Below are 12,654 nucleotides of genomic sequence, written 5' to 3' on the forward strand. Positions count from 1 at the left end.
GTAAAATAATTCTTTTAAAGAACTCTTGAACTAAAAAGGAAATGTTTGAAAAGTACAAATGTAGAAGTTCATGATAATGATAGTGCCAAATACCAAAACCCTGAAAGACAGAGATAAAAGGCCACTCAGAAGAAATGCAGTTATTAGAAAACAAGAAAGACTGTAAAATATCTAAACATACAGCTCAGGAAGATAGAAAGTGAACATCAAAATACAACTAAAGTAAGTAAAGGTATGAATAAGGATAAAAGAAAAGATGAACAGCACATAATAAAACAGATTACATGAGTGAACCAAAAGGTAGTTCTTTAAAAACAGTGAAGTAATCCAGTATTCAGTAAGTCCGATCAAGAATAAATGAGAGAAAAACACTAACACATTCAAAATAAGAATTGTGAAATAACTGAAGATACAGAAGAAGGATAAGTTGTTGTAAGAGACTACTATATACAACTTTGTAAGTTGAAAATGTAGACAAAGTTTTCTCTTGCTGAGGTAAAAATTACCACAAACTTTGTGATGTAAACAATACAAATTTATTTAACATTTCTCTAGGTCAGAAGTCTGAAACAGATTCTCTAGGCTAAAATCAAGGTTTCGGGAGGCTCTGGGGAAGAATCTGTTTCCTTGTTGATTTGCTATGTTGACAGAATTCAGTTCCTTTTAACTATAGGACCAAGGTCCTCATTCCCGTACTGTCTGTTAGCTGAGACCCATTCCCAGCTTCTGGAAGATGACATATTCCCCAGTTTATGGCCCTGTTTCTCCATCCTTAAGGCCAGCAACACCAGGCCAAGCCCCTCTCATGTTTGAACTCTCTCCTCTTTCTTGAGTTTGTTCTCTCTAGCTCATTCTTCTGCCTTCCTCTTCTACTTTAAGAACTCACAGGATTAGATTGTCCCACCATGATAACCCAAGATACTGTCTCCATCTCAACATCCTTAACCTTAATCACACCTGCAAAGTCTCTTCTGCCATGTAAGGTAACAAATTCATAGACTCTGGGAATTAAGGGCTTAGGCATTATTCTACCTCCCATATGGCTTTTTAAAGGAAGATATGAATTATCCCAAGAAGAAGTAGAAATTCTTAATAAGGGAACAACAACAAAAAAAATCCCGAAAGTCATTACAGCAATTCCTTTAAAAAGTCACTAGCCCTAGAGGGTTATAAGTCAATAAATAATCGAAACTTTGAAGAGATGAATAAATTCAGTTATATAAGCTTATAAAAAGAAGGATTTTTTTTTTCATTTTGTCAAAAAGCATTGTGAATCAAAAATGCCATGGCTTCTTGATTTGTCTTTTGTTCTATGGCCTTTTAAAAGTAATTTGAAATTCAAAACTAAGCCATCCTTTTGTTTTAGCTGTTATTTTCCACCACCTCAAAGGCAATAAAAGCCACTGGCTTAAGGAGTTCCAAGGAGCAAGGAGAAAATTTGTGAAAGGAAAAATTCCTGAAAGAAAAGATAAATTTATGAAAAGGACAAAGGAAAAACCTAGATTCATAATACCTAAATTATATTCCATTATATTATCTTAGGGTAAGAAATGCTTCCTAAGCAGGACCCTAAAAATAAAAGACATAAAAGAAAAAGACATACACAGAAAGGATTAATTTCCAGAATTTAGAAAAAACTTTCCTGAATCAGCTTTGAAAAGTAAAATGAGCAGAGAGTTCACAAAGGACCTTAAAATGTGCTGTAGATATGTTAAAAGATACTCAGCCTCTCTAGTTATCAGGAAACTTTAAGCTAACATAGTGAAGTCCTCCTCTATCTTATTAACCACATAAATAGATGAGTAGATAAAGTTATAATGTCATGTTATATTTACATATAAACACATGTGCATACACACACACATATATAAAATAGCACATCATATTCAGTCTCCACAAAGGTGATAGGCCTTCAGAAATTGCAAGAGACTTATAAATTGTTAAAACCTTAGGGCAATTTGGAATTATTTATCTAAATTTAAAATGTGCATATAGTTATACATAGCAGTTCCACTTACATAATTCTACCTTGTAGAAATAGCCAACTGTTTGTGCCTAAAGATGTACCTTTCTAAAATGTTAATTGGTGTTTTGTTTGGAATAGCTAAACATTAGAAGAAACCTAAATGACTACTCAAGAGTGCTACAGAATTTTTTTCTTCACAGCTCTTAAAAAGAGGACATATGACATAGACAAATTTCCTAGATCAAGGTAGGTTCAGAAAGCAAGTCAGGAGAGAGAAGCACCTTTGGAGTAGCATGGCAGGGACCCCTGAAAATCTATTCCTCCATAAAATCATAAGAACAGTGACAAAAATGATCAAAACCAACTTTTTCAGAACTCTGAAAGTTAACCAAAGGATGACAACAATCAAGGAAAACTGGCTGAATCTTAGTACGAACAGCGAGTTTTATGGTGTATTAGCTTGCCCTATTCCCATCACCCTCTTTCCAGCTCTACAGTAGCTTTGAAAACTAGTAAGTAACCTTACAACCACACGAGGATGCAGAATGTGTCTGGAGTACCCTAAAACTTCTATCCCCAGTGAATTGTCACCATTTGACATGTTCAGCAGCTCCCCAGAGCTCACTCATAGGGCCTTATGCTAACAAACCCTATCATTAAGTGTATGTTAAATTGTCAGTAGGAATTATTAAACATCATAGCTGCCTAAGGCAGCATTACCAGTTGGAGAAAACAAGATGCTAGCCAAAAATTTAACAGGAAAATCAGAGGCTAGCCAAAAACTGAAAAGGAAGATCTGGGGAACGAGATGTCCATAGGGGCTTTGAAAAGCTCCAACATATTCCTGGGATTCTAGAAGACCACACGGGTGTGCAGTATTGTGCACATGCCCACAGAAGACTTGAGGGGGGCATAATCTCCCAACTCTTAGTGAACTTAAGGCTCTAAAACGCAGGAATGAAGGCTAAGAGTTGTAAACTGACTGCTGTCACAACACATACAAAGAGCCCCTTGCAAAGGCTAACAGACTTACTGGTTCAAGGCATTTAATGAAAGGAAATCTGTGTCTCTTTATGGACCACTAAGCTAACCAGGCAGAAACTTCCATGACCACACACAACAAAGAATATAGACTTCACAGAATTAATTTAATAAAGTTACTAAAACAGCAACAAATGGCAAGAAAAACAAGTTCAGATGGTGAAATGGGATCTGATTCCCAGAGTTGCCACATATTATTAAAATGTCCAGTTTTCAATAAATTTATAAGGCATGAGAAAGAAAAAAAAAAACACAGGAAAGTATGGCCCACACAACGGGGAAAAAGCAGGCAGTACAGACTCTGTCAGAGGAAGCCTGGACATTAGACTTACTGGATAAAGACTTTAAGTCAGCTACTGTAAATATGTCAAAGAACTGCAAGAAACCCTTTCTAAAGAACTGAAGGAATGAATGGGAAGAGTGTCTCATCAAATAGAGAATATCAGTAAAAAGATAAGGGCTTTATAAAAAGAGAATTAAATAGATATTCTGAGGTTGAAAAATACAGCAACTGAAATTTTAAAAGTTATTACAGGGGCTCAACAGCAGATTTGAGCTGACAAAGAATCAGAACTTGGAATATATGTCAACTGAAATTATCCAGTCAGAGGAACAGAAAGACAAAGAATAAAGAAAAACAAAGCCTCAAGGACCTGCAGAACACCATGAAGCATAATAACGTACAGAAGATAGTGAGAGCCTCAGAAGGAGAGAAGAAAAAGAGAGGGGAAGATGGAATATTTGAAGAAATGCTGGCTGAAATATTTCACAATTTTTATGAAAATCATTAGTACATACCTCAAAGAAGTCCAGTTAACTCCAAGCAGGATAAACTCAAAGAGATCTACACCTAGACACATCATAGACTGTCAAAAGCTGACAACAAAGAGGGTCTTGAAAGCAGCAATAGAAAAACAGCTCATAATACATAAGAGTTCCTCAGTAAGATTGAAAGTTGACTTCTCATCAAAAACCAGAGAGTCCAGAAGGCAGTAGGATGACATATTCAAAATAATGAAAAGCCGGTCAGTCTAGAGTTCTATTATATATCCAATAAAACTATTCTTCAAAAAGGAAAGAGAAATTCAGACAATTACAGATAAATAGAAACTGAGAGTATTCAGTGCTAGTAAACCTTCCCTGTAAGACATGATAAAGAAAGTCCTTCAGGCTGAAATGAAAGGACACAAGACATCAGTTCAAATCCACACAAAGACAAAGAGTTCTGATAAAGGTAGCTGTGTAGGTAAATATAAAAGATAATATAAATTTATTTTTCATAAATCTTGTATTGTTAATATGGCAGTACTACCAGATTGATGTACATATTCGCTGTAATACCTATCAAAATTCCAGATGTCTTTTTTGGAGAAAATGATAAACTGATTCTAAAATTCATATGGAAATGCAAAGCACCCCCAAAACAATCTTGAAAGAGAACAAAGCTGGAGAACTCACGTCTTGATTTCAAAACTTATTATATAGTTATTTTCATCAAAACAATGTGATACTGACATAAAGATCATCATATATAAATGGAATAGAGTTGAGAGTATGGTAAGTTGATATTCAACATGGGTGCCAAGATTATTTGTGTGGAAAGAGTAGTCTTTTTTACAAATAGTTCTGGGAAAACTAGATATCCACATGCAAAAGAATGAACTTGAGCTACTTCTTCACACTGTATACAAAAATTAACTCAAAAGAAGTCATAGAATTAAATTCTGGAGTTATAACTGTAACACCCTTAGAAGAAAACTTGAGTAAATCTTCATGACCTCAGGTTAGGCAGTAGTTTCTTAGATATGACACCATGAGCACAAGCAACAAAAGAAAAAATAGGTAGATGAGACTTCATCCAATTAAGTAGTTTTGGGCTTCCAAGGACACCATTAATAAGTGAAAAGACAAACACAGAAGAATTTTTTGCAAATCATATGTTTGATAAGGAACTTGCACCCAGAACATATGAAGAACACTTACAACTCAAAAATAAAAAGGAAAATACCCCAACTTTTTAAATGGGCAAAAGATTTGAATAAACATTTTTCTGAAGAAGAGTGTCTAATAAGTACCTGAAAGGATGCTAAGCATCATGAGCCATTGGAAAATTGCAAATCAAAATCACAGTGAGATACCATCTCACACCCACTAGGCTGGCTGAAATAAAAAGATAGCTGAGAGTAAGTGTTGACAAGCATGTGGAGAAATTGGAACGCTTATACAATACTGATGGAAATGTAAAATGGTGTAGTCACTTTTGAAAGCTGGCAGTTTCTCAAAATATTAAATGCAGAGTTGCCATATTGACCCACCAGTTCCACTTCTAGATATCTACCTGAGACAAAGGGAAACAATATGTCCACATAAAAACTTAAACAGGAATGTTCATAGCAGCATTATTCATAATAGCCAAAAATGGGTATAAGCTAAATGTTCATCAACTGATGAGTATATAAACCAAATGTGGTACCCATACAGTGGAATAGTATTTGGCAATGAAAGGAATGAAGTGCTAATAAATGCTATAAAATAGATGGACTTTTAAGCACTGTCCCAAGAGAAAGAAGCCAGTCACAGAAGACCACATATAATATCATTCCATGTACATGACATGTCTAGAAAAGGCAAATTCATAGAGCCAGAAGTAGATTGTGATTGCAAGGACTATGAGAAGAGGGGGCATATTGGGAATAACTGCTAATGGCCACAAATTTTCTTTTATGAGTGATTAAGTTGTTCTCAAGTAGATAGTTTTGATGGTCATGCATCTCTGTAAATATACTTTAAAAAATACTGAATGATATTATTTTAAAAGGTGAATGTTATGGCATAAGAATTATATCTCAAAGTGTTGTTTTCAATATTTATAATGAAAGTGTATTTGCATATAAGTGGGATAATTTTAAAAATAGAAAAAAAATAGGTGGTTCCTGAGATCTTGTTTGGTTCTAATATTCTAGGACCCCGTGTTATTGAGCTTATTACTATGAAAAGGTATCCCTGGGAAGTTAAGGCCTAGAGTCCTGGTGGTGGGTGGGGAACATGGAGGCAGAGAAGGGAAGAGATAAAGGCCTAGTTGGAATTTTCATAGTCTAGGCCCTTATAAGCATAGGATACTTCTAGGCCTTGGGGCCTGTTCTCTACTCTTTCCTAACTTTAGGAGTCCTTCAAGACTCAGCTCCAATATCATGCATTACAAGTTGGATTCTTCAGGAAGCATACCCTGAGATAGAATTAGAAGTACAGAAAGTTTATTGGGGGAATAACACATGTGAAAGGAAAAGAGGAGGAATCAGAGTTGGGCAGAGGGATGGGGGCAGACCATGATGCAAATCTAACAAGTCTCTGCCAGTTCAAAGGGGAACTCTGCAGCCAAGATTTCCTATTAGAGGAGTCCTGTATTGACTGGAAATGGGTAGACCCTTTATTCCCAGTCACTAGCTGGGAACCACCCTGAGAAGAGCATGATCTTAGTTTAAAACCTGAGGCAGATCCTGAACAATCTAATAGCTAGAGGCTATCAGCTAACCATCTTCCTTGAAGTCACAAATACTTCCTTAAAGAGAGATACATCAGCCCTCCAAATCTGCCACACTTCCTTCTGAAATGTGGCTTGACTCTCTCCTTCTATCCAAGGAAGAGGTAATAGCTCTCTCCTAAGAAATACAACATTCTTGTTAGCATTCTTGGTTTATCATTTATCTCCTTGCCCCTAGGTTCTGCACTCTGGGAGGACAGAAACTTAATCTGAATACTTCATGTTTAATGCAGAGGAAGCTTCTGTGTAATAAAATTGTCTTGAGATCAGGGACAATCAGGGACTCTCAGGGACTGGGAGTAGGTAATTACTATTCTAACTATATTGTAACAACCTTTGACCCAAGATTGGAGAAGGTTAGTCTATAAAGTAACTATTAGTATCTACTTGATTTTCTTCCTACCTCTGGCTGCTGCTTGTCAATCAGCTTTGCTGCTTTCTCATGATATCTCTGACTTTTAAATTGTGACAATTTCCAAGGGGCCAATCTGTGGGCCTAAATCCCTTTTCTGTCTATCCCTTCTCCATTGATAACCTCATGGTTTAAATACAGTCTTTACAGTACTGACTTCCAAACTTGTATCTCTAGCTCACATCTCTTCCCTGAAATCCAGACTCATTCCCCACTGCTTATGTGACATCTCTATTTGGATATCTGACTTGGCACCATAGACTCAGCAGGTCTAAAACTAAACAGCTGATCTTATTCCTAAAACCTGCTTCTCTTCACTCTTCCCCACCTCAGTAAATAGCCACTCCATCATTCTTCTTGCTTAGGCCAAAAATTGGAAGTTAAGCTTGACTCTTCTCTTTCTCTCATACTCCTAGTGGGTTCATCAGTAAATCCAGTCACTTTTGTCCAAAATATGACCACTTCTCACCACCAAGCTATGATCATTCTGAGTATTTACATTTTTGCATTAGCAAAAATTGGTTCCTCTGCTTTTGCCTTTGTTCCCCCCGACTCACCCCCCCTTGCCTGTCTCTGATTCTGTTCTCAACACAACAGCCAGAGCAATCCTTTTAAAATGTAAGTCAAATCCTGTCACTCCTCTCTTCAAACCCTCTAGTGACATCCCGTAGCTTCCCTTCTCAGAGTAAAAGTAATCAAAATCATCTACAAATCCCGACCTGTTCTAATCCCCCTGCTTGCTCTCAAACCTCATCTCTTACCCTTCTCCTCCTCGCTCTTAGCTCTAACCATACTGGTCACTTTGTGATCTCCTTGAACACACAAAGATCCTGCATTAGGGCCTTAGGACTTGCTGTTTTTGCATATCTTCTGCAAAGCGGGTACTTCACCTTCTTCAGGTTTTTGCTAAAATGTTAATGTTCCTGAATTCTCATTGACACCTTCCTTTACCAGAGGGAAGAGGAGAGATGCTTTTTTGAAAAACTTTGGCCAAAGATTTGGATTTTTTTTAATCTTGCTAGTGTAAAGTGCAGTATAATAGATTCTGGTTTCTGTAATTAAGGGATGATTCCATTAGTGAAGAAAAACCTAGTTATTTAACCATTATTTACTGAAACTTTGATTTTTTTTTTTTTAATATAAGTAGAGAGTTTATTTGGGCCAAGCTTGAAGATTGCAACTCAGGAGTACAGATTCAAGTTGCCCTGAATATACGCTCTGATTAGCAGCAGTTACAAGTGGATTTTTTAAATTATTATTATACTTTAAGTTCTAGGGTACATGTGTACAATGTGCAGGTTTGTTACATATGTATACATGTGCCATGTTGGTGTGCTGCACCCATTAACTCGTCATTTATATTAGGTATATCTCCTAATGCAATCCCTCCCACCTCCCCACTCCCCACAATAGGCCCCGGTGTGTGATGTTCCCCTTCCTGTGTCCAAGTGATCTCATTGTTCAGTTCCCACCTATGAGTGAGAACATGCGGTGTTTGGTTTTCTGTTCTTGTGATAGTTTGCTGAGAATGATGGTTTCCAGCTGCATCCATGTCCCTACAAAGGACACAAACTCATCCTTTTTTATGGCTGCATAGTATTCCATGGTGTATATGTGCCACATTTTCTTAATCCAGTCTGTTACTGATGGACATTTGGGTTGATTCCAAGTCTTTGCTATTGTGAATAGTGCCACAGTAAACATACATATGCATGTGTCTTTATAGCAGCATGATTTATAATCCTTTGGGTATATCCCCAGTAATGGGATGGCTGGGTCAAATGGTATTTCTAGTTCTAGATCCTTGAGGAATCGCCACACTGTCTTCCACAATGGTTGAACTGGTTTACAGTCCCACCAACAGTGTAAAAGTGTTCCTATTTCTCCACATCCTCTCCAGCAGGATTGGTTGGTAGGCTATTAATTATTGCCTCAATTTCAGAGCCTGCTATTGGTCTATTCAGGGACTCAACTTCTTCCTGGTTTAGTGTTGGGAGGGTGTAAGTGTCCAGGATTTATCCATTTCTTCTAGGTTTTCTAGTTTATTTGCATAGAAGTGTTTATAGTATTCTCCGATGGTAGTTTGTATTTCTGTGGGGTCAGTGGTGATATCCCCTTTATCATTTTTTATTGCCTCTATTTGATTCTTCTCTCTTTTCATCTTTATTAGTCTTGCTAGCAGTCTATCAATTTTGTTGATCTTTTCAAAAAACCAGCTCCTGGATTCATTGATTTTTGGGAGGGTTTTCTGTGTCTCTGTCTCCTTCAGTTCTGCTCTGATCTTAGTTATTTCTTGCCTTCTGCTAGCTTTTGAATGTGTTTGCTCTTGCTTCTCTAGTTCTTTTAATTGTGATGTTAGGGTGTCAATTTTAGATCTTTCCTGCTTTCTCTTGTGGGCATTTAGTGCTATAAATTTCCCTCTACACACTGCTTTAAATGTGTCCCAGAGATTCTGGTATATTGTATCTTTGTTCTCATTGGTTTCAAAGAACATCTTTATTTCTGCCTTCATTTTATTATGTACCCAGTAGTCATTCAGGAGCAGGTTGTTCAGTTTCCATGTAGTTGAGTGGTTTTGAGTAAGTTTCTTAGTCCTGAGTTCTAGTTTGATTGCACTGTGGTCTGAGAGACAGTTTGTTATAATTTCTCTTCTTTTACATTTGCTGAGGAGTGCTTTACTTCCAACTATGTGGTCAATTTTGAAATAAGTGCAGTGTGGTGCTGAGAAGAATATATATTCTGTTGATTTGGAGTGGAGAGTTCTGTAGATGTCTGTTAGGTCTGCTTGTTGCAGAGTTGAGTTCAATTCCTGGATCTTTGTTAACTTTCTGTCTCGTTGATCTGTCTAATGTTGACAGTGGGGTGTTAAAGTCTCCCATTATTATTGCATGGGAGTCTAAGTCTCTTTGTAAGTCTCCAAGGACTTGCTTTATGAATCTGGGTGCTCCTGTATTGGGTGCATATGTATGTAGGATAGTTAGCTCTTCCTGATGAATTGATCCCTTTACCATTATTTAATGGCCTTGTCTCTTTTGATCTTTGATGGTTTAAAGTCTGTTTTATCAGAGACTAGGATTGCAACCCCTGCTTTTTTTTGTTTTCCATTTGCTTGGTAGATCTTCCTCCATCCCTTTATTTTGAGCCTATGTGTGTCTCTGCATGTGAGATGGGTCTCCTGAATACAGCAAACTGATGATTCTTGACTCTTTATCCAGTTTGCCAGTCTGTGTCTTTTAATTGGACCATTTAGTCCATTTACATTTAAGGTTAATATTTTTATGTGTGAACTTGATCCTGTCATTATGATATTAGCTGGTTATTTTGCTCATTAGTTGATGCAGTTTCTTCCTAGCATTGATGAACTTTACATTTTGGCATGTTTTTGCAATGGCTGGTACCGATTGTTCCTTTCCATGTTTAGTGCTTCCTTCAGGATCTCTTGTAGGGCAAGCCTGGTGGTGACAAAATCTCTAAGCATTTGCTTGTCTGTAAAGGATTTTATTTCTCCTTCACTTATGAAACTTAGTTTGACTGGATATGAAATTCTGGGTTGAAAATTCTTTTCTTTAAGAATGTTGAATATTGGCCCCCACTCTCTTCAGGCTTGTAGAGTTTCTGCCGAGAGATCTGCTATTAGTCTGATGCGCTTCTGTTTGTGGGTAACCCGACCTTTCTCTCTGGCTGCCCTTAACATTTTTTCCTTCATTTCAACTTTGGTGAATCTGACAATTATGTGTCTTGGAGTTGCTCTTCGAGGAGTATCTTTGTGGCATTCTCTGTATTTCCTGAATTTGAATGTTGGCCTACCTTACTATGTTGGGGACGTTGTTCTCCTGGATGATATCTTGCAGAGTGTTTTCCAACTTGGTTCCATTTTTCCGTCATTTTCAGGCACACCAATCAGACGTAGATTTGGTCTTTTCACATAATCACATATTTCTTGGAGGCTTTGTTCATTTCTTTTTACTCTTTTTTCTCTACACTTCTCTTCTCGCTTCATTTCATTCATTTGATCTTCAGTCACTGATACTCTTTCTTCCAGTTGATCGATTCGGTTACTGAAGCTTGTGCATTTGTCACATAGTTCTCGTGTCATGGTTTTCATCTCTATCTGTTCTTTTATGGTCTTCTCTGCATTGATTATTCTTGTTATCCATTCATCCATTCATTTTTCAAGGTTTTTAGTTTCTTTGCGCTGGGTATGTAGTTCCTCCTTTAGCTCTGAGAATTTTGACCGACTGAAGCTTTCTTCTCTCAACTCGTCAAAGTCATTTTCTGTCCAGCTTTGTTCCATTGCTGGCGATGAACTGCGTTCCTTTGGAGGGGTAGATGCGCTCTGATTTTTTGAATTTCCAGCTTTTCTGCACTGCTTTTTCCCCATCTTTGTCGTTTTATCTCCCTTTGGTTTTTGATGATGGTGACGTACTCATGGGGTTTTGGTATGGGTGTCCTTTCTGTTTGTTAGTTTTCCTCCTGACAATCAGGTTCCTCAACTGCAGGTCTGTTGGAGTTTGCTTGAGGTCCACTCCAGACCCTGTTTGCCTGGGTATCAGCAGCGGAGGCTGCAGAAGATAGAATATTGTTGAACAGTGGGTGTTGCTGTCTGATTCTTGCTCTGGAAGCTTCGTCTCAGAGGTGCACCCAGTCGTGTGAGGTGTCAGTCTGCACCTCAGTTGAAAATGCAGAAATCACCCGTCTTCTGTGTTGCTCACGCTGGGAACTGGGGACTGGAGCTGTTCCTATTCGGCCATCTTGGGTGCCCCCCCTTTTTTTTTTAGTTCTTTTATATGTGTGCAATGCTTGGATAATTGTAGTATAAAAAACATAGAAAACTATGGTGGTAGATACTTCACTGTTTTTTAAAAAACTGGTGGCTATTCTGATACATACAAATGCATGCATTTTAATACTCCATAGTGTCATTATGTTGATAGTATCAACCTAGTGGTATCATAATTGATCATCATTTCTTAAAAACAGTAGATTAAGTAGCTTAGTGAAAGAGTCTGGTGTTTCATTATTGCTACTTAATTTTTCTTACAGGGCAAAGTTCTAAAAACATCAGTTCATCTCCAAGTGTTGAGAGTTTGCCTGGAGGAAGAGAATTCACTGGCTCCCCACCTTCATCTGCTACTAAAAAAGATTCCTTTTTTAGCAACATCTCACGTTCCCGCTCACACAGCAAAACTATGGGCAGAAAAGAATCTGTAAGTATTTAAGGACAATTTTCTCTTCATTCTTCATTTTCCTCCATAGAGTGCTGCATTTATGAAAGCTCTGTTAGTGCCCAGTTTCATAAAGCTCTTAAAACTTTTATGGACTAAAAGGAATTATCTTATCAAAAGTATTTTATTATTATACTTTAGTAATATTTTAAGGCTGTAGCCTGTATCACACTGGAAATAAAAGAAAGTAGCATCATTTTAAAATAAGTTGAATCTTTCCCAAATCGCACTCCTTTTTTTCTCTACAAACGCCTTTTCTTCAAAGCCTGTGTTTTCTTATAAAATTTAACAAATAAATGATGGAAGTTGGAACAAACCAAGCTGTTTTTTCCATTTAAGATATTTCTTGAAAATTAAAAATAATTGATTTACCATATAAAAAGCTATACAAACTACATTTAAATTATATTTTGATACTCTGTAAAATTCTTCTTTTTTTCTTTTTCTTTTTTTTTTTTTTTTGAGACAG

General features: G+C 37.1%; 1 protein-coding gene and 1 long non-coding RNA gene across 3 annotated transcripts in view; one reads left to right on the forward strand and one right to left on the reverse strand.

Annotated features, from left to right (window-relative positions):
* The window catches only part of LOC105465802 (TBC1 domain family member 5), a 570,286-nt gene that overhangs the window by 500,868 nt on the left and 56,764 nt on the right, over positions 1–12,654 (forward strand). Inside the window, exon 21 of the mRNA XM_011714415.3 lies at positions 12,004–12,167. Within this exon, the coding sequence (XP_011712717.1) occupies positions 12,004–12,167 (164 nt within the window). The remainder of the gene's footprint in view (positions 1–12,003; positions 12,168–12,654) is intronic.
* Positions 1–12,654, reverse strand: part of LOC139361862 (uncharacterized) — a 30,227-nt gene that overhangs the window by 16,201 nt on the left and 1,372 nt on the right. The gene's annotated exons all lie outside the window — the stretch shown is intronic.

This window comes from Macaca nemestrina, chromosome 2 (assembly GCF_043159975.1).
Source record: "Macaca nemestrina isolate mMacNem1 chromosome 2, mMacNem.hap1, whole genome shotgun sequence".
Classification (NCBI taxonomy): Eukaryota; Metazoa; Chordata; class Mammalia; order Primates; family Cercopithecidae; genus Macaca; species Macaca nemestrina.